This window comes from Pholis gunnellus, assembly GCF_910591455.1.
Source record: "Pholis gunnellus genome assembly, chromosome: 20".
In the NCBI taxonomy this organism is placed as follows: domain Eukaryota; kingdom Metazoa; phylum Chordata; class Actinopteri; order Perciformes; family Pholidae; genus Pholis; species Pholis gunnellus.
The window spans coordinates 5,397,989-5,423,787 of NC_136547.1; the positions used below are offsets into that span (position 1 = coordinate 5,397,989).

General features: G+C 43.6%; 3 protein-coding genes across 3 annotated transcripts; 1 reads left to right on the forward strand and 2 right to left on the reverse strand.

Annotated features, from left to right (window-relative positions):
* Nucleotides 1–953: 953 nt before the first annotated feature.
* On the forward strand, nucleotides 954–5,490 carry LOC306712026 (putative cationic amino acid transporter; the record flags this gene model as incomplete). Its single annotated transcript, XM_079181122.1, has 7 exons — nucleotides 954–1,254; nucleotides 1,918–2,154; nucleotides 2,871–3,088; nucleotides 3,180–3,326; nucleotides 3,659–3,867; nucleotides 3,950–4,725; nucleotides 5,120–5,490. The coding sequence occupies 7 exons, from the start codon at nucleotides 954–956 to the stop codon at nucleotides 5,488–5,490; spliced, it is 2,259 nt and encodes a 752-aa protein (XP_079037248.1).
* A 1,745-nt stretch (nucleotides 5,491–7,235) lies between these two features.
* Nucleotides 7,236–9,533, reverse strand: LOC306712342 (claudin-11-like). Its single transcript, XM_079181579.1, has 3 exons — nucleotides 8,943–9,533; nucleotides 8,212–8,376; nucleotides 7,236–7,811 (listed from the first exon to the last, which is right to left on the reverse strand). The coding sequence occupies exons 1-3, from the start codon at nucleotides 9,166–9,168 to the stop codon at nucleotides 7,552–7,554; spliced, it is 651 nt and encodes a 216-aa protein (XP_079037705.1). The 5' UTR covers nucleotides 9,169–9,533; the 3' UTR covers nucleotides 7,236–7,551.
* A 387-nt stretch (nucleotides 9,534–9,920) lies between these two features.
* LOC306712582 (uncharacterized protein) lies at nucleotides 9,921–24,362 on the reverse strand. Its single transcript, XM_079181917.1, is given in 12 exon segments — nucleotides 9,921–10,703; nucleotides 11,773–12,091; nucleotides 13,079–13,199; nucleotides 13,393–13,504; nucleotides 14,227–14,419; nucleotides 14,856–15,193; nucleotides 15,352–16,339; nucleotides 16,341–16,456; nucleotides 17,769–17,970; nucleotides 19,221–19,373; nucleotides 20,169–20,799; nucleotides 23,796–24,362. Coding segments are annotated over 11 exon segments (3,309 nt in total). The 5' UTR covers nucleotides 20,781–20,799; nucleotides 23,796–24,362; the 3' UTR covers nucleotides 9,921–10,548.
* Nucleotides 24,363–25,799: the final 1,437 nt, after the last annotated feature.

Below are 25,799 nucleotides of genomic sequence, written 5' to 3' on the forward strand. Positions count from 1 at the left end.
TTTAATAATAAACACTGGGGGAATTTGGATTCTTGATTTCAGTATTTCTAAAAATCATGACGACAGCCCTGTTTCTATATGCATCAATATTGGGCGACAAAAAAAAACATATCAGTCGACACAACTGTACAAACCAAACTCCTCCTAAAAAACTGTTTTATTAAATCACAATAATTATGTTATCAACTTATTGTACAATAAATGGTAAAGACCGCAAGCATTTTTATTGTGTTTGTGTTTACATGAGAACTTCACCAACATTGTAGCCAGCATGAGTCCAGAATAAACAGCAGGGTTATGATTGTAATTAGAAGACATTACACAGTTTTTTGATAAACAATTCGAATGGCTGAATATTATCAAGAGTCACAAGTTCCTTGCTCATTAAAAGGGTGTACTTGCATTATTATGCTATTGTATTAACATTATATCAGTGGCATAAAATAACTATAATATCTATTATCTCAATTATTTCTGGGAAAATATATCATCCAGCAAAATAGTTATCTTGACAGGCCTAATCACAACAAACTCTCTAATATCCTTTACTTCTTTGTTAGTTTTTGGTAGAAAAATTCCAAAATGCATTTGCTTAAGAGCTGTACTTGAGTACAGTTTTGAAGTACTTTTATTTAACTTGAGAATAATTGTACATTGCTACATTTCAAAGGGAAATATTGTAGTTTTAGTCCATTACATTTGCTGTTAGAACTGTAGTTACTGTGGCTACTTCTTTATTTTTATGTTTGTACATCTTTCATTGTTTCATTGATACTTTTACTAAATCAAATCATCTGAATTCTTCTTCCATGTCTGCTTTGTCTATACCCTTCATTTGGATCTTGAAGAAAGAGGAGGACACCTGATGAGGAGTGACAGAATGATAGAGGGAGTGTCAAAGAAAAGGTAGGAGTCACAAACCCACATTAAACGGGTGATTAACAGGTGTGGTGATGGCGGCGTGGCTCGGCCGGTTGTCTTTGGGCGACGCCTGGTACAACATGTACTCCCGCCTGCTGCGAACCAAACCTGTGGGCTCCATGGCTCACGGCTCCGACGACCTCACCGAGCTTGGGGAGGGGTCAGCGGTTGGGCTCGCCAAGATCCTGACCACCGTGGACCTGGTGTCGCTCGGGGTGGGCAGCTGCGTCGGCACCGGGATGTACGTGGTCGCCGGGCTGGTGGCCAAGGCGATGGCTGGGCCTGGGGTCATCCTGTCTTTTATTATTGCAGCGGTGGCGTCCATACTGTCAGGTGAGGCAACGCCAGGTGACACAACAGAACATTGTTCAACTTAAGACAATCAACAATGTGTTAGTCCGTCTCTCAATACTGTCCGACTTCCTGTCTCTCAGCTCCAAGCCCATTGGTTCCTACACTCTTAGAAATAAAGGCTCGAACTATATAGGGTTCTTCGGCTTGTCCTCAAAGGGAAACCCTTTTTGGTTCCTGATAGAGCCTTTTAGAAAGGTTCCGCTTGGAACACTTTTGGAGGGTTATACCTAGAACCACCTGTGAAAGATTTCTAATAAAGTTTTTTATTGGAACCTTTAAAAAACTCTTCAGAAGAAAATGGTTTTGAGTAGAACCTCAGGAACCCTATTTTTTGAGAGTGAACAAAAGAAGTGAATCTTTCAAAACACAAATATGTAGTTTTATTATTTGTTCAAAAAAGCCTCAGGAATCCCCTAAAACAGCTGGTAACTAGTTTTTAATCAAGCGAACGGTTGAAAATGGTGCATTTGTTGGGGACTATTTTCAGCGGCGGATTAATCCAAATTTGGTCCTCTAGTGAGTGTTTGTGGCAGCAGGACGGTTTATGTAGGATTGAGGGAGGAAACATGTCACCATACTCTAATCTTACAAAACGCCTATTGTCTCATTGAACTCATTACATTTGTGTATTTTTGTCTTCAGGTGTGTGCTACGCAGAGTTTGGTGTCCGGGTCCCGAAGACGACCGGCTCAGCCTACACCTACAGCTACGTGACAGTCGGGGAGTTTGTGGCGTTTTTCATTGGTTGGAACCTGATCCTGGAGTATCTGATTGGCACAGCGGCGGGGGCGTCAGCTCTCAGTAGCATGTTTGACTCTCTGGCCAATCACAGCATCAGTAACTACATGATAACACATCTGGGCACGCTCAGAGGACTCGGTCAGTACAATCAGTCGATGTGACGATTTTTATCAAGAACAAATTAAAAGTCTGTTAACTAAACGATTTGGTCGACTCAGAATTTCTTTGGTCAAGGACAGCCCTAAAGATATTTCAATTCATCCTGAGGGGAACATGAATGTCTGAAACAAATTCCATTACAATCCATTCATAGTTTTTAAGGTATTTTGCTTAAAACATCAAATGTACCCCTCGTGGTGGCGCTAGAGGAAAGGTGAGAAAACATTATCATGATTCATACTCTGGGGAACATGTCTGTACAAAATGTCATGGTAAAGCATCCAATAGTTGAGATGCTTCGCTTGAAAGCACAAATGCAACCTGATGGTGGCACAACAAGAAAAAGTCAAAGGATCATCACAAAGTCTTTAGGATTCATCCTCTGGGGAACATAAATGTCTGTACAAAATGTTATGGTAATGCATCAAATAGTTGTTGAGATATTTCACTTCAAACCACAAATCTAACCCTCATGGTGGCACAAGAGGATCGCCAAAGTTATTACGATTCATCCTCTGGGGAACATGAATGAACAAGAATTTAATTGAGATATTTCATTCTGGACTAGAAGTGATGAACTGACTAACTGGCCAAAATATCTCAGTTTCAACAGATAGGAACCCCTTCCTGTCTCTCCTCCTTATGACGATGAAATATTTTTATCATGAATGCTGCTGTGCTTCTGTCGGTCTCAGGTAAAGGTGAGGACACGTACCCGGACCTGCTGGCCCTGTTTATCGCCCTACTGGTCACAGTGATCGTTGCTCTCGGTGTGCGTAACACAGTGGGCTTCAACAACGTCCTCAACGTGGTCAACCTGGTGGTCTGGGTCTTCATGATCATCGCCGGACTCTTCTTCCTCTCCGCCAGCAACTGGGAGAGCGGCAGGTTCCTGCCATTCGGCTGGTCAGGGGTGAGATGTTCAACCACTTTGCCATTTCTTTTGTCACTTGTTAATACTGGAGTGGAAAAGCAAAAAAAAGTCATCTCTTGTTGCTGATCAGGTGATGCAAGGCGCGGCAACCTGCTTCTACGCCTTCATCGGCTTCGACATCATTGCGACAACGGGAGAGGAGGCGAAAGACCCAAACACCTCCATCCCGTACGCCATCACCGCCTCACTGGTCACCTGCCTCACGGCCTACGTGTCGGTCTGTGTCGTGCACGCATGTTACATGAACAAAACAACATTTCTGAAACAAATTTGGGTTATTTCCCCTTCTTTTCAAAACCCATGTGACAAAGTGTCTCACAAAAGGCAGCAAATTATATTAATCTAATTATAAAAGCATCAGATTTTCCAAAAAACAATTATAGTCATATGATGAAAAAGCCAATTCAAGCCAAATTTAATGTAATCACTGGTATTATAAAACATCTCTGGACTTGCTTTTAAGGGACTTTCACATCGGCTACAACATTCAGATCTGATCCATTTTGACCTTGAAAGACGTAAATTAATGATTGTCCGTCCTCTGTACAGGTGAGCGTGATCCTGACTCTCATGGTCCCCTACGACCTGATCGACGGCTCGGCTCCCCTCATGGAGATGTTTGCATTGCACGGTTTCCTGTGGGGTAAATACATCGTGGCTGTGGGCTCCATAGCTGGACTCACTGTCTCTCTTCTGGGCTCTTTGTTCCCCATGCCCAGAGTCATCTACGCCATGTCCCGCGACGGCCTGCTGTTCAGGTGAGGAAGCACGAAAAAGGTGTGACGAGGATCCTCCAGTTCCCGGCTAACTCTGCAATTAAATGTGTGTGTGTGTGTGCAGGTTCCTGTCTCACGTGTCGACGCTCACGCACACTCCTGCGGTGGCGTGTGTAGTGTCGGGGTGCTTGGCGGCGCTCATGGCTCTGCTGGTGAGCCTCAGGGACCTGATCGAGATGATGTCCATCGGCACGCTGCTGGCCTACACTCTGGTGAGCGTGTGCGTGCTCTTGCTGCGCTACCAGCCCGATGAACAGAGCGACGGGCACCAGTTCGACACCGGTGAGGACACGGCCAGCGCGGATGTCGGGGCCGCCCAAACCAAAGACGACCAAGTGTTGATCGGAGGCTCGGACGGCGATGGATCGGCGTCCTACCACGCTGGCGGCACCGAAGGAGAGGGGGACGACTCCGATTTCCACACAGGCCACGCCTCCCTGCTGAAAAGGCTCCTGGGAGGTCATTACTACACCTTGCGACTGCGGCTGGCGATGCCCGACGCGTCGGCCCGACCCACGCCTATCACCGGCCGCACAGTGACCCGATGCACCCTCCTGTTCTTCCTCACGTCCTTCCTCCTCTGGTCCACCGTGATATTCGGCGTCGAGCAGGGTACCGGCGCCGGGGCGGTGTTTTCCGGCCTCATGGCCACACTGATGGCGGGTTCCTTGGCGAAGCTTTTGATCACGATCATACAGCAGCCAGAGAGCGGGAGGAGGCTGCCTTACATGGCGCCCTGTGTGCCCTTCGTCCCTGCGGCGGCCATATTGGTTAACAGCTACCTTATGCTGAAACTGTCTCCACTCACCTGGGCCAGGTTCACCATCTGGTGCTTTATAGGTGAGATGAAACACTCTTGATTATGGATTTGTAGTGCAGTAGTAACAAGCTGTCTTCATGTAGAATACACATGTTATTTGCTATATTGGAGGAAAAAAAAGTATGTTAATATGTTATTGTAAGTCCAATTAGTGAGTCCAGTAAGACCTCAAGGTCCCCCCAGTCCGCTGAAATCCACACTGCATTACATTTGTGACAGATGTGCTTCTCATGGTGTCAATGGTCAGAAATGACGTAACGGCTGAACCTTTTGGCATCTGGTAGCACAGTTTGAGACACTAAACTGAAGCGTGTGTTGAGATAAATGTAAACTAGAAAGTAGACGGTTGGACAGTTTCTCGTTCTGACTGTCTTGATGTTTAATGTTTAACCATCGCCGTCTGTCCGTCCTCAGGTTTGTTGATCTACGCTTGTTACGGAGTGTGGCACAGCACGCTGGAGCTGAACGCCCGGGAGCAGCAGGCGCAAGCCAGCTCCTACCAGCGCTACGACGACCACCTGGACGACGACGGTGACGTCTTCCCCACCGACGACAACCTCCAACCCGAGGAGCGGGACGAGAAGCCCTACCAGGGCTGGTCCGCCCCGGAGGAGAGGGGATACCACCAGCACCAGCAGCAGGAGAACAAATATGAAGATGGGGAGCAGTACGAGCATAATGGCGACCAGTATGGATATCAGTCTGGACCGGGAGGCCAGTCTGCCAGCAAGTCCAGAGGAAGGACCAATCACGGCTTTGATGTGGAGGAAGAAGAGGAAAACTGAACAGAGGACATTTCCTCTGAAAAGATTTTAAAATTATGACTTTAAAGAAGTGCCGCCGACCCGAGACACCAAATCAAATAATCACACGTCACAAGGTTTTATTTTAATACTCACCAAAGAGCCCTTCGTCTTTGTCTGCTCAGTGTGGTTTGGATATCAGAGGAGGGGGTAGGGGGAGAGGACACGATGGATGCCTCCCATCACAGCACCCTGAATGTCCACCGTCATCCTGGTTCCATAGACTGTATATAAGAAGTGGACGGAGTCATCGTGACGTCACCCTTTCCCGTTTTGAAGCAATTTCGCCATTGCCATCTTGGATTACGGCCGTCACCATGTTGTTTTTTCGCAACCAATGAACAGAAGTTACCATATTTGGAATGCGGAGGAGTGACGTAGAGGCACCGTATATGTCTCTGGTAGAGACCTGTCAATCACTGTAAACCCCGCCGTACTGACCATCAGAGGGCGACTCCTCTGGTTGTATAGAAGTCTATGAGAAAATGTCTCTACTTCTCTCTTGATTTATTACCTCAGTAAACATTGTAAACATGAGTTTATGGTCTCAATCTCTAGTTTCAAGTCTTCTTCAATACAGCATGATGTTCATTTAGTAAATGATGGTCCATTTAGAGTCAAACAGACCATAAAGCAGGGGATGCTTTAGGGCGGGGCTACAAAGTGATTGACAGGTCTCTACCAGAGACGTATAAGGCGTCTGTACGTCACTCCTCCTCAGTCAGAGTAACGTCCTGTTCACTGGTTACGGAAAAAAACAAGATGGCGACGGCCAAAATGGCGAACTCAAGGCTTCAAAACGTCAGTTCACAAACCAACGAGTGACGTCACGACGACTACGTCTTATAAGACCACTTCTTATATTCAATCTATGGTGGCGACGCTTTTCTAGCAACTCTGCCTCACGTATCCTGCGTCTGTTTTAAACGTGTTGGTTGTGTACTTAAAGTCAGGTATTGATCATGCTTGGTGGTTATAAAGGACGTTTATCTCCAGTGTGCACTGGAGCAAAATAAATCCCATCTGGTTTGAACTCTGTATCTTTACTCAACCCAGATACTCAACGTTAGAGGACTTGGGACGGGATGAGAAAAACATTATTGGGACGTCCTTATATTTTAACCAAAATGATATTGATGATAACAGTCACTTAATACAAAATCTGTGGCTTCGATCTTTTTTCTCGCTCACATTCTTTTTTCTCGCTCACATTCGATATTTTTATGACCCAAATGTAGAAGGTCTGGCTTTGTGAAGCTACTTATCTCAGCAGATACTGCAGCAGAAATACTTTTACAATCAATACCAGAAGGCAGGTTTTCTCTCATTGGTTGAGTCAAACCTCAGGGGGGGGGGCGGAGCCAGAGACTCAGCAGACTTGAAAATGCAAAGATGGACATTGTCCATTCTGTTCATTGTTAGTTACCCAGAAAACCCCCCACTGAGTTTGATCTCAGCCAATCAGACGACTTGTCTGCCAGAATAAAAATGTTGTTTTTTGTTAAAACTCAAATTTCAATCTCAAGAACAAACTTGAAGAACATGGCGTCTTTCTGTTACTTTTGTGTTTGTTTTTACGTGAAAGGTGTTTACCGTGAAAGAGTGTTTGCTCTATTTAGCGTCTGCAGCAGCAGCACTTTGTGTTAATGTGTGTAAATGAGAATCGGGCATTGCAGGAATAAATGTCTAATTTTGAGTGAAACTCTGAGACTCTTAATTACGTAAAGACCTTTATTATTTTTCTTGATACATATATTGATTATGCTGTGAATATGAAGAAGCTGTTGGTACATGAATCTATCTAAGATATCTACTAGCTTCTTGAATTATCTGTACTTCAGGTAATATTTGGAAATCAGGCTATTTAAAGTAAAATAATACAACATTAGCTGTTAAACAAATACAAGCAACAGTTTGCTATTTTCAAATGATGTAAAATCTGCAAAAAGAAGACACAAAATTGGCCGATGACATCATTTAACTCAGCAAAATGTAAAAAGAGAAAAATACACAGACTTTTATTATAAGTTTCGCATCGCAGCTTCACACTCGCTCGCTCTTGGCGTGGTTGGCGGGGGGGTCCAGCGGCGTGGCCGTGCCCCCCTGCCTGGAGTAGTAGAAGCTGTTGTCCCTGTTCGGGGTCCCGGGGTCGGTGCCGCGGCAGAACAGGATCAGGGCGCCGCCCAGGAGGCAGAGGCCGGAGCCGACCCAGCCGGCGTACAGAGAGAAGCCGAACGACATCAGACCCTCCGTCTGGTAAACGCCGATGGGGAACCAGATGGTCGATATGATGCCGCACAGAGCTGGAGGACACGAGAAGACACGGAGACGTCATTTTATGAAGACATTCATTGATAATGTATCTGTCTGGATGTCCCGACCCTGAGGCTGTCACAGGAAGTGCCCGTCTCATCCAACAGGAAGGAGGACGGTCTGGCAGATGAAGCCGGTCAGGATGAGGCCTGGTTTGACAGACCCTGACCCTCCTTCCACCCGTCCTCCCTCCTGCAACAGCTGGGAGAGACCAGAGTCATGTAGCCTACCTCCTAAAACTAGTCTGCAACTAAAACCACAATTGTCCTCTAAAACTAAAAATATTGTCCTATAAAACTATCAAGCGTGTGTGTGTGTGTGTGTGTGTGTGTGTGTGTGTGTGTGTGTGTGTGTGTGTGAGTGTGAGTGTGTTTGGAGGTCTATCCTCACCCATGAGGATGTAGAGGATGCCTCCCACCAGGGCGCGGCGCTGCTTGATGGCGAAGTTCTCGTTCTGCAGCCTGATGCAAGGCATCGACATCAGAATCAGCAGCATCGCGGGGAGACCAAGCAGACAAGCACAGATCATCAGGGCACGAGATGTCTGGACGTACGCTGAGAGGAAGAGAGAGAGAGAGAGAGAGAGAGAGAGAGAGAGAGAGAGAGAGAGAGAGAGAGAGAGAGAGAGAGAGAGAGAGAGAGAGAGAGAGACTCTGGGTTAGAGTTAGAAATCACAAACTCATGAGTCGCTTTTTAAACAATAATGCCATTTAATTACGGGATATAATATTGAGAATACCTTCTCCATGAGTCCATCCATCATTTTATCCATCCATCAGTCCATCCATCCCCCATGAATCCATCCATCCATCCATCAGCCATCCATCCGTCCCCCATGCATCCATCCTTCCATTCATCCATCCATCCATCCATCAATCCATCCATAGTTTCATCCATCCATCCTTTCATCTATCCATCCATCCTTTCTTTCATCCTTTCTTTCATCCTTCCATCCATCCATCCATCCATCGTTTCATCCATCCATCCGTCCCCCATGCATCCATCCATCCATCATTTTATCCATCCGTCCTCCCATTCATCCATCATTCCATCCATCCAAACATCCATCCATCCGTCCTTCCGTACTTCCATCCATCCACCCATCGTTCCCCCCCTCTCACCTGGCAGGGAGAGGATCTGGCTGAGCGCCACGCAGTGATAAAGCGCCGGAGAGATGACGCACTTTGCCCAGAGTCCCTGCGAGCCCAGCTCGTCCATGCGGATGCAGGTCACCACCGCGTAGTCGCAGGACCGGACCCAGTCGTTAGTGGCCGTGGCGACAATGATGCCGACCCAGCCCGCACAGCTCGCCGCGATGCCGGTCATCTGCCTGCACATGTGCGCCATGGAGCCGCCGCCGTGCGTATTTACGCGCTCAACTCCGACAGAAAGAAATCTTAAAAATGTGGATAAAAAAAAAACTAATTGCAGTGTTTGATTTTTTTTTCTTTGTTTCGCTGCAGTTGTATGAATTTAAAGCCTTGTTTAATGTTCCAGATACTGAAAAACTCGCAGAAGTTATATTTTAATCCTTCTCTGCTTTTCTATCTTTTCTTCAAAAAAGATAAATAGTTGAACTGCACTCCTCCGAAAGATCTCAAAATCACAATTGAGATATTGTGAATAAAACAAGTGTTTCAGATCAGAATCCTTTCAAAAGAAAGCAGTAGATATAAAAAGTAACTCTGCCGTGTGCCGTTAACGCGCCTCGGGCTGATCCGCCTAGAATAAGATTTATTATCGGGTGTGGTGAAAAACATACCGTTCAGTCCAAACTGTGAGCCAATCAGAGCGCATACGAGATCTTAACTTAAACCAGATATGGAGACAGAGACTCGAGACAGAAAAACAAAGAGACCTATATCCATCAGAAAAGCAGGAGATACGGTACGACCTGGAATATTTCGCTTAAATTTGAGCTTTTAGATCTCCGGAAGGAACTTTGTGACATGAATTCAAATCAGGATATTTAATAAAACAGATTTTTGTTCTTGTATCACTCACCTGCCTCACTGCTGCCCTCTGCTGGTGATTCATCCGTTTAAAAAACAAAACATTTTATACTTCAGACAATGAGATAAAACAACCATTTTGATTAATTATTCATTTATTAAATAATTTCAAGCATGATACCATAAAAATGTGACGATTAAAGACACCAGTCTCTACCCTGATAGTGACCTTTTTTAAAATCCACAGACATGTTGTCCAGAATATAGTGATATAAAACATTACACTTTCATGAATCACTTACAAAGTCTACATATTATTATTATTATTATTATTATTTTACACACACCGGTTATGTTAGCTACTGGATAGATCTGTCGTTGACGTCACGTTCTAAAAAAACTAAATAGACAAATTTTATATATTAAATGTTCAAAATCCTTCATGAAATAGCTTCAAATGTACACTCTCCAGCAGCATGAAAAATGTACAGAAAGTTACAAACCCCCCCCCCCTGGTCTCCTGCTACAGTCAGAGCGCCCAAAATGGATGACATTTCTTCTGGACTCTGGTGTCTTCGTGCGTCTGTTCCCGTTCTCCTAAGGCCACACCTCGATTTATAATCTCATAAATTACCGTGAATCTCTTTTTGTGACTTTGTTCTGTCATCCTTGGTGTCAGCTTTTGTTTTAAGTAAAAACTCTCTCTTTCTCTGTTTCCTCGCCCCGACTGTCTCCTCTTTTATTTCTCTGTATCAGTCTGTGTTTTCTCTCGCTCTCATTGGTTTTTCAGTGCGTTGATGTGAGCGCAGATCTTGAGAGCCGGTCCTAGTTTGATGTTCATGCTGGTCATCAGGTGGTCCTCGGTCAGCAGCAGCAGAGCCTGACCGTCGATCTCCTGCAGCCTGAAAGCCTCGGCCACGTCGCTGCAGCCTGAAACACAAAGATGAAGATTAGTTCTCTAACGCACATCTCTTGGACTATCATCTCTGTGTATTGCACATATTCTCTTAACTTTCTACTGTGAACTTTTACAAATTTGCCCCCAAAAAAGATGTATTTTTACATTCTTTTTTATAGTTTTTGTTATTTTTATTGTAATTTTTCTCTTTCTTTTTATTGTCATGCACCAAAACATGAAAACAAATTCCTTTAATGTGAAAACCTTCTCGGAAATAAACTTGATTCTTATTCTGAAGGGAAATCAAAAGGAGATCTTTTACTGTTTCAACATAACAATAATAACTTAACTTATTTAACCCCTCAAATGAACTTTTCATTGATCCAATTTATGTGATACATTTAAGCTCAGTGACTAAACAAGCCGAGTGTCATCATGGTCAGTGAAATACCTGAGCTTTTAATACCTTACTTTGAGGAAACATATTTTCCTGCAACTCCATTTTTTTATTTAACAAATTAAAAGTTCTCAGTTTTATATTTCTGTCTAAACACAAGAACGTTTTGCAAATAACAGATAAAAGAGTGAGTAAACACGACTCTGAACTACTCTACTTTACTCTGTTGGTACATGTGAAGATGTTTCCTGTCAAAGGCCTGCTGCATTACACAGCAATGGATTGTGGGAAAAGTTTTAGGGGCCCACAGAGCATGCTCAGTTGAGTCCCTCTGTGGTTTGGAGGAGCTGTTAGATTTGTCATTCATCTACTTTAAACACGTCATTCTGAACTCTATTAAAAAGGTGTCAGAGCTCTATAATAATCATGAGGTGTGAGTGTAATAATTGTTATTAAACTAAAATCTTCACAATAAAATCATCTTATCAGATATTTACAGATTTGAGTTGTGCTGTGTTTCGTTTTTTCTTCCAGATGTTTCCAGTGACACGCTGACAGTTGAGTGATTTAAAGTTTGCACGTTACTTCAGCCTGCGGTTAAATTTCAGCGCTTTGCGAAATACTTAATTGTCATCTGCTGCCGGTTAAAACGCTCGAGTGTTTGTGTAAATGAGGCATTTTACTGATTAAATACTGAAGTTCACCTGGCAGCGTGTGAATGAAGGCGGTGACGTCCTCCACGCTCCACTGGGAGGGGGCGGGTTTAAAGGTGCTCGAGGGCGTCGAGGTGGTCAACGCCGGAGCCGACGCCCTCCTCGCTCTCCGCGCCGCCCGACGCTCCATCCTGGCCGACATGGCAACAGCAGGATCCTCATCTTCCTCCTCCTCCTCCTCCTCCTCCGCTCCTCCCTCCATGTCCTCCTCCTCCTCTTCATCATCCTCCTCCTCCTCATCGTCGTCTGCCGCCACTGCCTTCTCCTTCCCCTCCTTCTCTCGCCGACCGGCGCTCCAGAGATCACGAGGCTGCAGAGGTGAGTTATTTTAATACTTCCTTAAATGTTTAATTATTAAAAGTCAAAATAAATGTGGTAGAAATGCAACAATGTATTTTTTATTTTATTCACTTATTTTATTGTAGTGGAGTACTAAAATTGTATTCTGTTTTATTATATTTATCTATTTTATCACATTTTGTTATATCATTTTGATTGTCTCAATTTGTTGAATTAAAATTATTTTACTCCTATTTTATTTTTTTTCTTTATCTGTTGTCTATGAAGCACTTTGAACTGCACTAACCTGTATGAAAGTAAATGATGTAAAGATACGAGTAAAAAATCCTATATTATCAGCCGCTGTGACAGGTTTAACAAATTAAACTGTTAATAATGACACATCAATGTTTAAAGTTTCTACCTTCAGTCCATTATTTAAGTTTTCTAACAATATATTTATCACATAAGGACCAACCTGCCTCATTGCTGCCAGGAATATACTTCTAAAGGGGATCTAAATGATCTGTATTTATTTAAAAACAATCAAGTAATCAAGTGTTAGTTTTTAATATACGTTTCATTAAGAAGATATTGTGTCTCATTGCGGCTCTACGCTCAGCCTGTTGAACATCAAAATGGCTGCGATGCTTCAGGACAGCCCTCCAAACTCCACATCCCATAACTCTCAGGTGCTCGTTAACACCTGTGTGAGAGGACTGAGACATCGTCAGTGTATCCTGGATGAGTTTGGAGTGAGCTCAGCAAACAGGTGGACGACAAAGAAGCAGATTAAACTGAAGGAGTCATTTTTAGAAAGTTTCTGTGAACGTGAACTGAAACTGTTCTCTGAAGGAAAACTACAAACTCTTTAAAGACGACTTTTCATCTACAGGTGAGGTGTTCAATATGTGAGGTGTTCATAGTATTTCTCTTTCTAAAAAGAAAAGTTAAACTAGTGGGTTTATTCTTTTACGGTGTCAGTGTTTTAAACCGGTGGTGAGTTCAGTGTCCCTACCAGTCGCAGAAGAAGAGGCTTTCCAGGAACAGACTCCGCCCTGTTCAGGACTGGGCGGGGCCTCTCGGACCGACTACCTGCACTCAGAGCCCGCAGACGCTTCGTCAGACGAACGTTAAACCTGAGAAGAAAAGAAAATGTTGATGCCTCCTTCGTTCTGCTGCTTTACATTCACACTCGTATCTGCATTCAACACCTGCGCGTCTCTCTTCACACCACATCCTGAACCCTGAACACACCGCCGCCTCTCAAAAAAAACCAAACAGACATTGTTGGCTGCTTTCTGTGTTCCAGCCAATGACATCGGTTCTCACCCGCGTGCACAGGAAGTGGAGCAGAAGCGCTTGGACCGCATGAAGTTGTGGGCGTGGCCTCTCTTCCCGCAGAACTGGCAGTGCAGCACCGTCCTGTCCCTGTGAGTCGACCCTGTGAGAGAAACAAAGCTGGTCAACTGTGTTTGATTCAGAACCCTTTTTTAAAAGCTGCAAAAATACTTCGCTACCTTTTTAAAATCCATTCTTTTTATTGAAGTACTTCTGGATGCAACAGACAAACGTGTGCAATTGTTCCTTACTGCAAATAACCTTTATTTTATTTATTTATTCAAATAATTGTTTATTAATTGTCAGAAAATAGTGAAAACTGGTTTCATATTGCTTGTGTTGTCCGTCCAACAATCCAAAACCACCAAAAATACAAGTTCAGAAATAGAAAAACAATGAAAAGCAACAAATTTGAAAAGCTGCAGCCAGAGAATATTTGGTTTTTGCTTGAAAATTAATTAATCGCTTCAGAGATGACCAAAAAGTTTAAGGCAAAAAAACACAACAAATCAGATGTTGAAAAAAAGTAAAATACAATAAATTATCAAAACAAATACTAAAGCTTGTGTGAAACAGTTGTGTGATGTCACAGTGTCCTGAAGTACACCTGTACATCACCGCTGCAAGTTGAGACATTAAACCACCAGAGGTCAGCAAAAACAACACTTTCAACTCTTTATAAACTTTTTTTATCAACTAAATTAGTTGATTAATCCGAAATATATTAGACGGATGCTATAACTATTCTTTGTGTCACCGTTCGTTTCTCAGTTACTGTTTGTTGTCACGTGACTTTAAAACCTCTAAAACAGGAGAGACTCTTACTGTCGGCTAGGTCGTCCGTGTCTCCGGCTGCTTCGGCCTCCGACTCGCTGGAGCGCACCGCTTGTTTCGTCGTGTCTGTCGTGTCTGTCGTGTCCGTTGTGTCCGTCACAGGCAACGCCGCGCTGCCATTGGTCCCGTTCACTTCCTCTGGTTCGCTCACCTGCTTTTGAACCAGTAGGGACGAGCGGTTCACCTGCACGACGAAAAGAAAGGCAGTTAAACACACTGCGAGTTTGCATTTCACTGTGTATTATCCTAAAAATGGACCTCCCTGCATAATGACTTTTGGTACTTTTAGGTATATTTTCATGCTAATACTTTTGTACGAAAGTAACATTTTGAGTTTGCAGTTTACATGTGCTTCAAACCTAATAAAAAGAAAAGACCTACTACAATCCATAAAAATGTTTTGTGGCTGTATTTTGGCTTTTTGACTTGCTACATATAGCATTGAGCAAAACGTGTCGCTTCTTCAAATATTAATGCAAATCTGGCAAAAATAGACTTAAATAGATAAATATATTTATGTCCATTGCAACTGATAAAATATGAATTAAATTAATTGTCTGCATCTGTGCATATTGTCAATAATACATCATTAATCATGGTATAATTTCTGTAGTTCGTACAGGAAATGGTTGCAGCCCCTCCTGGATGACAAATCCCTCCACCAGGTGCGTCAGAACCTGCCGGCCCTCAGGCCACGCCCTCGGCTCCCAGGGGCCGGCCGGCGATTGGTCGAAGCTCTCGGACTCGTCTCCCGATTGGCCGAGAGGTCCCGTCTCCGTTCCGGCCAGCCGCCGCGACTCTCCAACTGCTCCGTCGACCGTCTCCGTGTTGCATTGCTGCGATAGGCTGAGGTCGGTCGGGAGGGCGGTCTGAGCGGGGAGGAGTGGGGGAGGGTGTTCTGTCGAGGGGGTGACGAAGGGTGAGGAGGGGGGAGACTGGGAGGAGAGGCTGGACAGCGCTGTGAGGAGCAAAGACGGGGATCAGAGTCAATAAAGTCATTAAATACATAGTATTTACATAGTTTTTCTAAACCTAACTAAGTATTTCTAACTATTCTTTTAACCGTTGTACGAGCATATGTTGGTGTACGTGGATAAAACGTGCCCTCTGAGGTACCTGACTGGTTGTCGGACTGCGTTGACATGTTCTCACAGAAGTCCTCCTGGGGGACCGACTGCAGGTCCCGACTAGACTCTGGTAATCTCTGACTTTGGACGGAGACCTCCGGTACAGGAGCTGGTACTGGGACTGGTACTGGGACTGTTTGGACTGGTGCCGGAATGAGACCCAGGATGGGTTTCGGTTCCACGTTAGAGTCTTTAACTGGCGTCGGGATAGGATCCGTGTTCTGACACTGATGGAGAATCTGACTGGTCCGGTTCTCAGACTGGTCCATGGCGGTCTCTCCTTCATCTTCCTCCTCCATCTTTTTCTCCTCGCCTCTCTCTCCATCACGCCGGCCTTCCTCCGTCACCTCCATTTGCTCTTCCTCTCCGGCCGTTTCATCTTCCTGTTCCTTCCGACCGACGACGCTTCCTTCCTGCCATTTCTCCTCCCTCACTTTCTCTGTTTGGTCGTCTCTCTCCCCCCTCAGGTCTTTGCCAACACTCGCCTCACCTCTGACTCCCTGTCTCACCCCTCGCCCTCTGTCTCGCTGCTCCTCGCCGTCCTTCCCCTCTCCTCTCTGGCTCACAGTTTGTGTCAGAGGACCGGGATGGCTCGGAGGGGAGGCCGGACTCAGGAGGGACGGAGGCGAGGGAAGTGGCGAGGTGTTTTTTGGCAACGACGGGTTAAGAGGAAGAGGAAGCACGTCGCCGCTCAACATCCTCTTTGATTGTCCGGACGGCTCGGGCGGCTCTACGATGGGGGGCGCCGACTGCACCGTGTGGGCGTAGGTGCATTGGCGTCCTGAAGAGAGGGCGATGATCTGCAGCTGCCTCGCTGCGGACGGCGAGCGCTCAAAGTGGGAAGAAGCAGACATGGGGTTGGTCACAGATAACGAGCCGCGCTGGGATTGGCCCGCCCCCCCGAGCATCGTTTGGGTCAACGGGCAGCTCTTCAGTCCGCCCAGCGGCCTGCCGACGGGCGAGGCCTGACAGGCGGGGGGGGGCAGCGGCGATCGGCTGCAGCGGCGAGGTTTGACGCGGTGACGCCGCTCTGTGACCGTTAGGAGAATGAAGTCTGGGTCTCAGAGGGACGGCTCGGACCGGAGAGTAAAGAGCTGCAAGATGAAAGAGACGGAAAGAAACATGAATTAATTGCAGATGAAACTTGTAGTTGATTTTAGAATTTCAAAATAAAGTTCTGTGGATCTGAAGAGTAAAGAGACTAAATCTCTGCTCTGGGTCACCTGAGGCTTCACTGACGGCTCGCTTACTGAAAGTCTGATCCTTCGTTCGTCTTTATGTGGTTTTCTCTTTGTTTAAACAAGTAGAAATAGTGGGAAAGTAAAACAGGACCAACTAGTACCATGTTAACCCCCCCAGGCCTGAACTCTAAGAGTATGTTATAACATGTTTGACTGAGGAAACAGAATATCTGCAGGTTTCTGGTGCTCTTTTAGAGCAGAAGCACCTTTTGGCTCGTCTCGGCTTTAAAACACAGCCACATTTACTCGTCACAAGTTGCATTTCTAAACAGGTTGTGAGCAGTACATTTTGTATATTTCAAGGAAAATTCTCCCGATATTTTATAGAAATAAAGCAACGATGAGGGAAACAAAAGTCTAAAAATAAGCAACTTTATTTTGCAGAAATACAATTTTTCTGATTCTGTTAAACATCTTTTAGATTAATATTGAGCCACTCGCCTAAAGGTTTAGGACCTTATTTGTCCTTTAATAACTGCAAACTAATACTTGCAGAAATGCAAAAGAATGTCTTTGGATTTGGGGTTATTGGTCAGATAACATAATTTAAATAATTAAACATTTCTCCATTTTCTTTTGTCATTTTATGAATTAAAGAGTATGAATCGATGAATCCAAAAGTAATTAGAAATGACTTGCAGCCGTTGTGCTGAACAAACGCTACATTTCTGCTTGTTTTTTAGATAATTTCTGCACAAACTAACAAACCAATTATCACTCAGATCGCTGCACAACACGAATGCCCAGGTGATTACCTGTATCTATAGAGGACGAGAGGATCCGGTTACATCATTTCAGTTTCTGCTTTTTAAAAATGAAGCTCATGTATGTTAGAATTATATTCCTGAAGAAATGACTCGTGGTTCCTGAATACAAGAGTTTGATCTCCACTGTGGGAAGAAGGGAAATGTCTCCCTTCTTTTTAATGGGGCCATGTGGGATGAAATAATGATTTAATTCTTATTATTTAACAATATTCTGATTTCCCAAAAATACGCAAGAATTGAAAAAATGTCATAGCAAATTCTGATTCACATTATCTATAATTATCAGTAATGAAACAAACAAACAAAATAATAAGCTGATTAACGGTCACTATGAAACAGGAAGTGTCTCCCAGTGGGAGTCATCCTCCCCGGGGGGGGGGGGGGGGGGGGGGACCTACTTGGAGGCGGGACGGAGAGGTGGCGGCCGGGCGTGTTGGGGCTCTCCGTGGCGCAGGGCTGCGGTCGCGGGCGGAGAGGTGGGAAGAGGGGGGCGTGAGGCCGAGAGAGGGGAGGAGGGGCTGAGCAAGGAGGCTTGAGGCGAAGTGAAGGAGGGATGGTGAGGGCCCCGGGGGGGGGAGGCCTCAGGGTGAGACTCTGGAGCTGGAGGGGGGAGACAAAAGTAAACATCAGTTAGATCCTTAAACACCTTTTTACTTTCAGGCATTATGTCCGTTACCTCTAAGAGTCGGCATGTCAGTAACTGACGACATCAGTCTGTGGAAGTCGGTCCTCGATGCTATTTTAGCTTCACAGCTCGGTCAATCTCTAAGTTTATTCTAGTTGGCACAAAGACTGGAAACAGCAGGAAACGGCTCGCCTGGCTCGGGTCATATGGTGATTAAAATCTGCCAACCAGCACCTCTTAAACGCCCAAATGACCCCGTTATATTTCATCAGTTTAGTCCGTTTTATTGAGGGTTATTTGTCAAACTGAGGGAGATTTCAGGAGGTTACTATGTCTATTAAATGTTGGTTGGCCTGATTTGAAAGTGCCAGGCTAGCTGTTTCCCTCGGTTTACAGTCTTTGTGCTAAGCTACGCTAACCGACTTCATAGTTAACATACAGATCTGAGATTAGTATCAATCTTCTCATCAACTGTAATCCAGAAAGCAGATAAACCGACTGTTTTTTAAAAAGCAAAACATTTTGGGACAGTTTTAAGCAAAACTTCCATTGTTTAAATAAAAAACTAAGGATTTTAATGACAAATGTTATCACTGTAAATTTTTTCCTGCCAGAATAGAAAGCTTACAACAGTAAATAAAAGGGGCGGGGCTTAGCGAACAGAAAATCACACAGGCGCAAAAGGTTGAAGTTGCCCGACTGCTCACCTTAGCGGAGGCAGGGTTAGAGGAAAGAGGAGAGGAGGAAGAGGAGGAAAGGGAAGGTCGCATAGCAGATGTGAGAATCAGCTGCAGGAGGAAAAAGAGGAAATAAAAAGAGGAGAGCAGGAATTAAAGCACAGAGTCTAATCATACTCGAGTCATGAAGAGGAATGTTTGTTTGTGTGAGGACTTATAACCTCAACACTGAATAAAATCTCAGACTGGGTCCAATTTACTGTCATTGTAAATACAAAAATGTTTTTCAACCACTTGAGATATGAGACATGGCTCCTACTGAGGACCTACATCTCTAAAAACAGCTCACAAATACATACTTTTATTTTTAATAAAAAGTCTCCTAAAACAGTTGGTCACTGTAGTTTTTAATCAATCAAAAAGGAGGAAATGGTGCATTTGTTGTCGGCGGATTAATCCACATTTGGTTCTCTGGGTCCCACAAGATTTATCTCATGATAAGTGTGTGTGTGTGTGTGTGTGTGTGTGTAACTATGTTTACTGTTTACCATCTGAGCCCTAAGCAGAACCTGGTCTTGGCCAGACCCTTTGAGACCTTTCCCCAGGAGCAATGTCTGCTGGGATACCCTCTGCCTCACAGGGGAGGGGCTCTGATTGGCTCGCACAAGACCAGGTGTTCCCACAGGATGAGTCTGTGATACCTGGAACAAAAAAGAGAGGGGGGTGGGTCAGAAAGAGCTTTTAGAGACATTGCCATAGAAAAGCAAGGCTGTTAATGTTGTAAAACTGATGTTTTAAAGGCACATGACACCTGTTGCTCCGTCATAAAAAATTTGGTTAGCAAAGTTAATGCTGCCGTTGCCTGCGACATACCTAAGATTGCATCTATGCAAAGCGAGCGCATTGTATTTACATGCTCCTTACAAGCAGGATAGAAATACCGCAGCGTACAAACGGCCTTCAGGGCTTTTCATTTGTATCGTCACAGAGTTACAACACATCGCACAATACACCATGTTTCATTCATCCTTCTTACTTTCATCAGAAATCACCATAAAAACGAGTTAAAAATACATTTACTTAGTAATGAACATAACTACAAAACATACAATATTGCAACTTTTTGAAACAAATAATCTTTTGCCTACAACCATCAATTTGTAAAAAAGGTTGAAAAACAGTGAACTCATATATTCCACATATTTGATAATTCTGTGAAATCTTTTGCTCTTCTTGGAAAATGATAGTGTTTGAAGCAGAGTGACAAAATGAAAGTCACTGCAACAACCTGTAAAAACCTACGTAATAAAACAAATAAGATATAACATGTTAATTAGTGAGTTTTAGAGGAACTGGATGAAGGGTTTTCTTTTAATAGAGGCATGCGAGCTGTTTCCCTCTGTTTCCAGTCTTTATGCTAAGCTATGCTAATTGTATTTCACTTCAAACTGTTCCTTTTAAAGTGAGATGTGGTTCTGTTTGATCAGGTGTGTTACCTGTCTGCCAGGTGGACTGGCTGGCGTGTGAAAGGGCGTGATTGGTGTGGAGGTCGCTGTGGGTATGGGCCTTGTGTTCCCATTGGTCAGGCTGCTGGAGGTCTTGGTTGACGTGGCGGTGCTGCTGCTGTGCGTTGCAGAAGAAGAAGAAGAGAGGAGCGGCGAGGTGGTGCTGGACGCAACAGGAGATGAAGGAGGGAGAAGAGGAGAGGGGGAGATTTGTTTGGGGGGAGATGTTTTGGAGGCGCCCGACGGGGAGGGAAGGATCGGGCGAGAGTACGTGCGGAGGGCGGGGGTTGCGGTGGAGGTGAGTTTAGGGGGAGCCGGGACGAGGATGTGGGGAGATGGAGCGCCCACCACCGTCGCCGCCGTCGCCACCACTTTGGGGACGTGGGTTGCGGAGACGGAGGGAGCAGGGGTGAGAGGGGGAGGAGGCGAGGAGGTGGTGGGCGTCAGCGTGGGTGCGGGGGAGTCCAGGAGCATGGGGTTGGGGGTGAGTCGAGGAGGGTTGGGGGTTGTTGGGGTGGAGGAGTCCGCCGCGGTCCGAGGGCTGGTTCCATTGGTGGCCTCGCCGTGTTCTGATTGGCTCTGACGAACCAGCTCCCTGTCCATCCTGCTACACTTTAACGCTCTGCAACACACAGACGGATAATAAACACATCTAATCATTTTATCTCCATGGACAAGTCTTCATATATATATTATTACAAGTCACGCTTTATGTGCAGTTTGACACAAATTTGAATCCAAAATGAACTCAAACATCAAATAAATGAGGTGTTTTTAATTTTTGTAAATTATTTTGAATACAAGAAGGTGTCAGAGAGACAAGTGAGTCACAGAGAAAGAGCAGGTGAGAGATAAAAGTGTAATTTAATTAAACACTTTCAACATTTATGGTCAGATGTTTTGTGGAGATTTTAGCCTCGTCTCTACTTTCAGATTGTCGTATGGATCATTCATTGCAACATTTCACCTTATTCTCATATATTACTGCTTGAAAGATCATTTGTACAAATGCACACTGGCGTGATTTAAAGGCTAATTTTATAACATTTTTTCTCTCCAAATATCTTACGATTCACATATATAGATCCAGTGAGCTCAGTTTTTGGACCTAAAACCCTGCATGTGGCCGAGTACAGTTGAGTTATCACAGCTTGAAGTATGATGGCGAAATAATGTGTGATGTTCGGCGTCTCTGGTAAATTAATCTGCAGCTTCTCTCGTCTTTACGGTGCTCTTTATAGTGAGTTTCAGCTCATCGTTTAAAACTTTACTGTTCACTCAAAGAAAAAGCTGTCAGGGAAAAAAACGATACAGCTCAGTATCGCGATATTTTGCGTGGCAATATTGTATCGATAATTTAGAATATACGATTATATAGTACAAAGATTATTATTCAAATTAAAAACTAAACCTTTTGGTAACAATTGTTTTTTTTCTGTTAAAGTCAGCGGGATCGGCAGGAAGTTGGTCAAAACAAAGATGGAGTCCGTCTGCTTGAGTGACGAACCTATTTAGCTCCAATAAATCTGACTGAAGTGAGAGTCAAACTTTTATCTCAATAAATAAAACATGTTGACAAACTGCATAATTTGCAATTGGGGGAAAAAAGGGAAATAATTGCAAGTACTGATTCCAGTACTTGTACACAAGTATTTCTCCAGAAAATAAATTCAATATTTCATTCTTTCCTCTCTTTTGTCACTTGTCAGAAAACAAGCATGAGCTTGTGTTGTTTTGAAGCGCACCCCGGCCTTCATGACATCCTCGATGGGAAATAAACCGGTCCGGTAACTCACCCACAGAGAGGTGTGAGCGTCACTGCGAGCTCAGTAGATGAAAACACAACCCACTGTTCCCATCACCACCCGGGCGTCTGTCATTTAACAATAATTTATTTGATTGATGATTTATTAAGTTTCCAGAGAGAACTAATCAAAATCACAGAGAAGATCAAAGACAAAGACGGTTTAGGTGATTGTGTTGAGTTATAAACAGTTGCTGAACTTCTGCATTTAAATAAAACATATTTAATGATCAAAAAGCCAAATAATTCAAATATTTTGGAGACTTTTCCTGGTCGGAGACTTTCCAAAATCCCGGCTGCAACCCATAAAACTTTACTTAATATGAAATGTTATCAGTCTTTTTAATTGATGAGACAAAACCAGACATCCTCAGATGAAACTTAAACAAATATTATCCCTAAATGTTGGCCCACACCCGAGGAGAAAACCCACGCTCAGAACATTAAACCAATATTAGTTTTTTCTACGACAGTGATGTAATAAATGTGTTGTATAGCGTTGATCACAGCTGTGTCTGAAGTTGAAAATGTTGAGTGAGTCCTTCACTGACACACCAGTGTTTGATCAGAGTCATGGCAGCAGTTCATGTGACTAAAGATCATCCTTCAGGGACTTGAGGTGCGAGTGTGGTGCCCGACGTGTTGCCTGCAGAACCTCAGGGATCCCAGTGGGGCCCACTTTAATAGACTTTTAATGCACCGGTGGAATATAACTAAGTGAACCACTGAAGGATGAAGTGTTGAGAAAATCCTCCTTCTTCTTCAGCTAAATAAACTCTTTAAAAAGCCTCTTTGATCAGCTGGAAAATATATGACAGGCTCTTTTCAGAGATACGCGTTTCTCAAGGGAACATGTGATCTTATAGAATATGATGCATTGATGTAGATTAAACTAGACAACAGGCTATAAAGAAGTTAACATGAAATATACACATTAATGCAGCAGTAATAATAATCCTGAATCATAACAGTAAAACACACTTTTGACTGCAGGACTTTTACTTGTAGTGGAGTATTTTCACAATGTGGTATTAGTACTTTTACTCGAGTAAATTATCTGAATCCACCACTCCTTAAATCAGGCTGTATTATATCTGTGTTAGTTTTCAGAGTGCTCGAAGTTCTTTAGAAAACATTAAGAGTTTTACCGTCAGACCGTGCAAATTGTCTAGTTTTGTTTGACTGAAAAACTAAAACAAAACAAATTCAGTTTACAATCAAAAAAACGTGACGAGGTGGAACCTTGAATTTGTGCCTAAAGAAATTAACTAAATAGTACACAATTGTTGCCAAATGATTTCTGTCAGTCAGCTAATGGATTAATCTCAGCTGTAGCATCAATGTTTATAGATTCTGTTAACTCATACATAGAAAGTGTTGGGGTCCCAGTGTGGCTTCAGGACCCCCTACCAGACTTAATGGCCCCCTCCACAGTTACACCGCCAACATGTGGAACATGTGTGCAAAATCTCATCTGTTTTTATAAAAGGGGACTCAGTCTGCACCCTGAACTCATCACGCAAGCAGGTGCCACTCCACTCCACAGCACAGCAGCGGGGCAGATGCTGACATCTGGCCCGCTGAGCGTCACTTTAATTCCCGCAGACGAAGGCGGAGACGACGTGGATGACACGAACGGGTCACATTACACTGTCGGGTTGACAGCTAGGCCACAGATCATGCATGTGACTATCAAGAAAAAAAGATGGAGACAGGCCTTCACAGTGGATAAGTCTCACGATAATAACATTATATTTTAGGGGGGTGAATTGTCATGTCCACGTTCTGCGTAAAAAGGCGCTCCGGTCACTCACCCCTCCTCTTGAAATCGGCGTCGTCCTGCAGTTTATTCCCGGTGTCGTCCATCCGAAAGTGAACGCATGTTAATAAAGTCTGTTGCTGCTATCTGATGAGCGGGTCTGGGCTGCTTTTTCTTTTTTTGCAGCAGCAGGGTCGACAGGCTGAAATGGGGCGTGTATGAAGCCCCACTTCCTCGTCTGACAGCGCAGGAGCTTTGCTGCGAAGTGCGCGTCACCCTCCCCCAGACGATAATACCACCAGCCTCACCTCTGATTATCTGCCTTCAGCTCCTGCAGAAAAGCCACAAAAAAAACACGCAAAGTTGCAGCAGTGTGCAAGACGGGCCCGTGTGTGTGTGTCGCACTTTGATTCGGGTTTCATCACATCCAGAGCAGTCCGTAAATCCAGCATCCAAGATGCGGGGGTGCCCCCCCAACCCACCACCGTCCGCACCTGCCGGGGGTCTGTGGAGGGAATCAGCCCGGCTCGGGGGGCCACCGTGTTGCTGATTACGAGGGGCCTGGTTTAGTCCGCTGGTGGAGAAACGCAATGGAAGGCAGGTTTTAAACAGCGCGACGGCGGCGAGACAGCACCACTCAGAGCTCAGGAGGACCGCAGAGAACAACCAGAGGGTTTCATTAATACACAGCGGTGGAACATCCTTTATTTAAGTGGAAATACTTCATTACCCTGCATGCAACATTATGCACGAGTAAAAGTACTCACTTATTATCAGCACAATGTGTTTAGAGTATAAAAGATCAGTTCTCTTCCTGCAGAATGGCCCCTTTCACACTGTTTGTGTTACATTATTGGATTATTATAAGGGATGCATTCGACATTATCTACTTGTTTGTAGTATTATCTATAATTAAGCACCATATATCATATTTACAGATCGATATGAAATATTAATCTTAAAGTAATTAGCTGTCAAATAAATGTAAAAGCACAATATTTCTGTCTTAAATGTAGTGGAATGCAAATAAAAAGTACCTCAGGCTACTGAACTTAAATACTTGAGTACATTTATTACTTTGTTACTTTCCACTAAATGTAATTACACATTTATTATCTATATAACAGCCTGTAAAGGTTTAATATATTGGATAAAAGTGGACATTAAGATGCTGAACAGTTTGCAGTAGATTGTTCAGATCTTCAGAAACATGAATCAAAAGTAGAAATATCCATTATGTAGTAGAATGTTCCCTTTTAGCATTGAGTTATTGTATAATAATTTAATATAATTACCAATGTATTAAAATGTGAGCAGCACTTAAATGTTGTAGCTGGCCTTATGTACTGTTAGATACTTTAAATTAGATTATAAATACTTCTACCACTGATTGTTTGTGCTTACGTTAAATACCATAATCTCTCATTAAAATATATACTTCATATTTATTATCATATTTTATATTACTATAATAATCCTAAAATATTAGTTGAGGGACTATAGTTGATTTAAAAGCTTAAATCTCTTCTTTAGTTCAATTAAATATTTTTCAATTTATTTTTGTTAATGTTTTTATTCACTTTTAGTTCTTAGTAACTTTTAAAAGTGTCATATAATCAAAGTTTATTAAATTCTCACTATTATATTTTTAATAAAACTGTTTTTAAATAATAGTTTTTTTATTCCTTTGTGTTTATTATGAAAACAAAACTATATATATATATAAATATATATTTAGTTGATGTTCTGTACTGTAGCCAATACTCGACACTATGTGGTCATGTGACCTGTGTAGAGTCGCGTGTCACTAATCGGATGAGCCTCTGTGATTGGACGAACAGCAGACTGGACTCACACACCTACTGACAACAAATATTGCGTCACTGACGTTAATCTGCGGCTGCGTCAAACTCAATCACACTACAAGGCGGCCCTGCCTTCAAAATAAAATGTAGAATTGCAACTCGTGTTTTCAGTTAAAAGCTGAGTGTCTGCAGATTTGAGGGAATAGTTTCCTGTTGGAAAAAGTAGAAATAATCTGAATAACCGATGTGGTTTA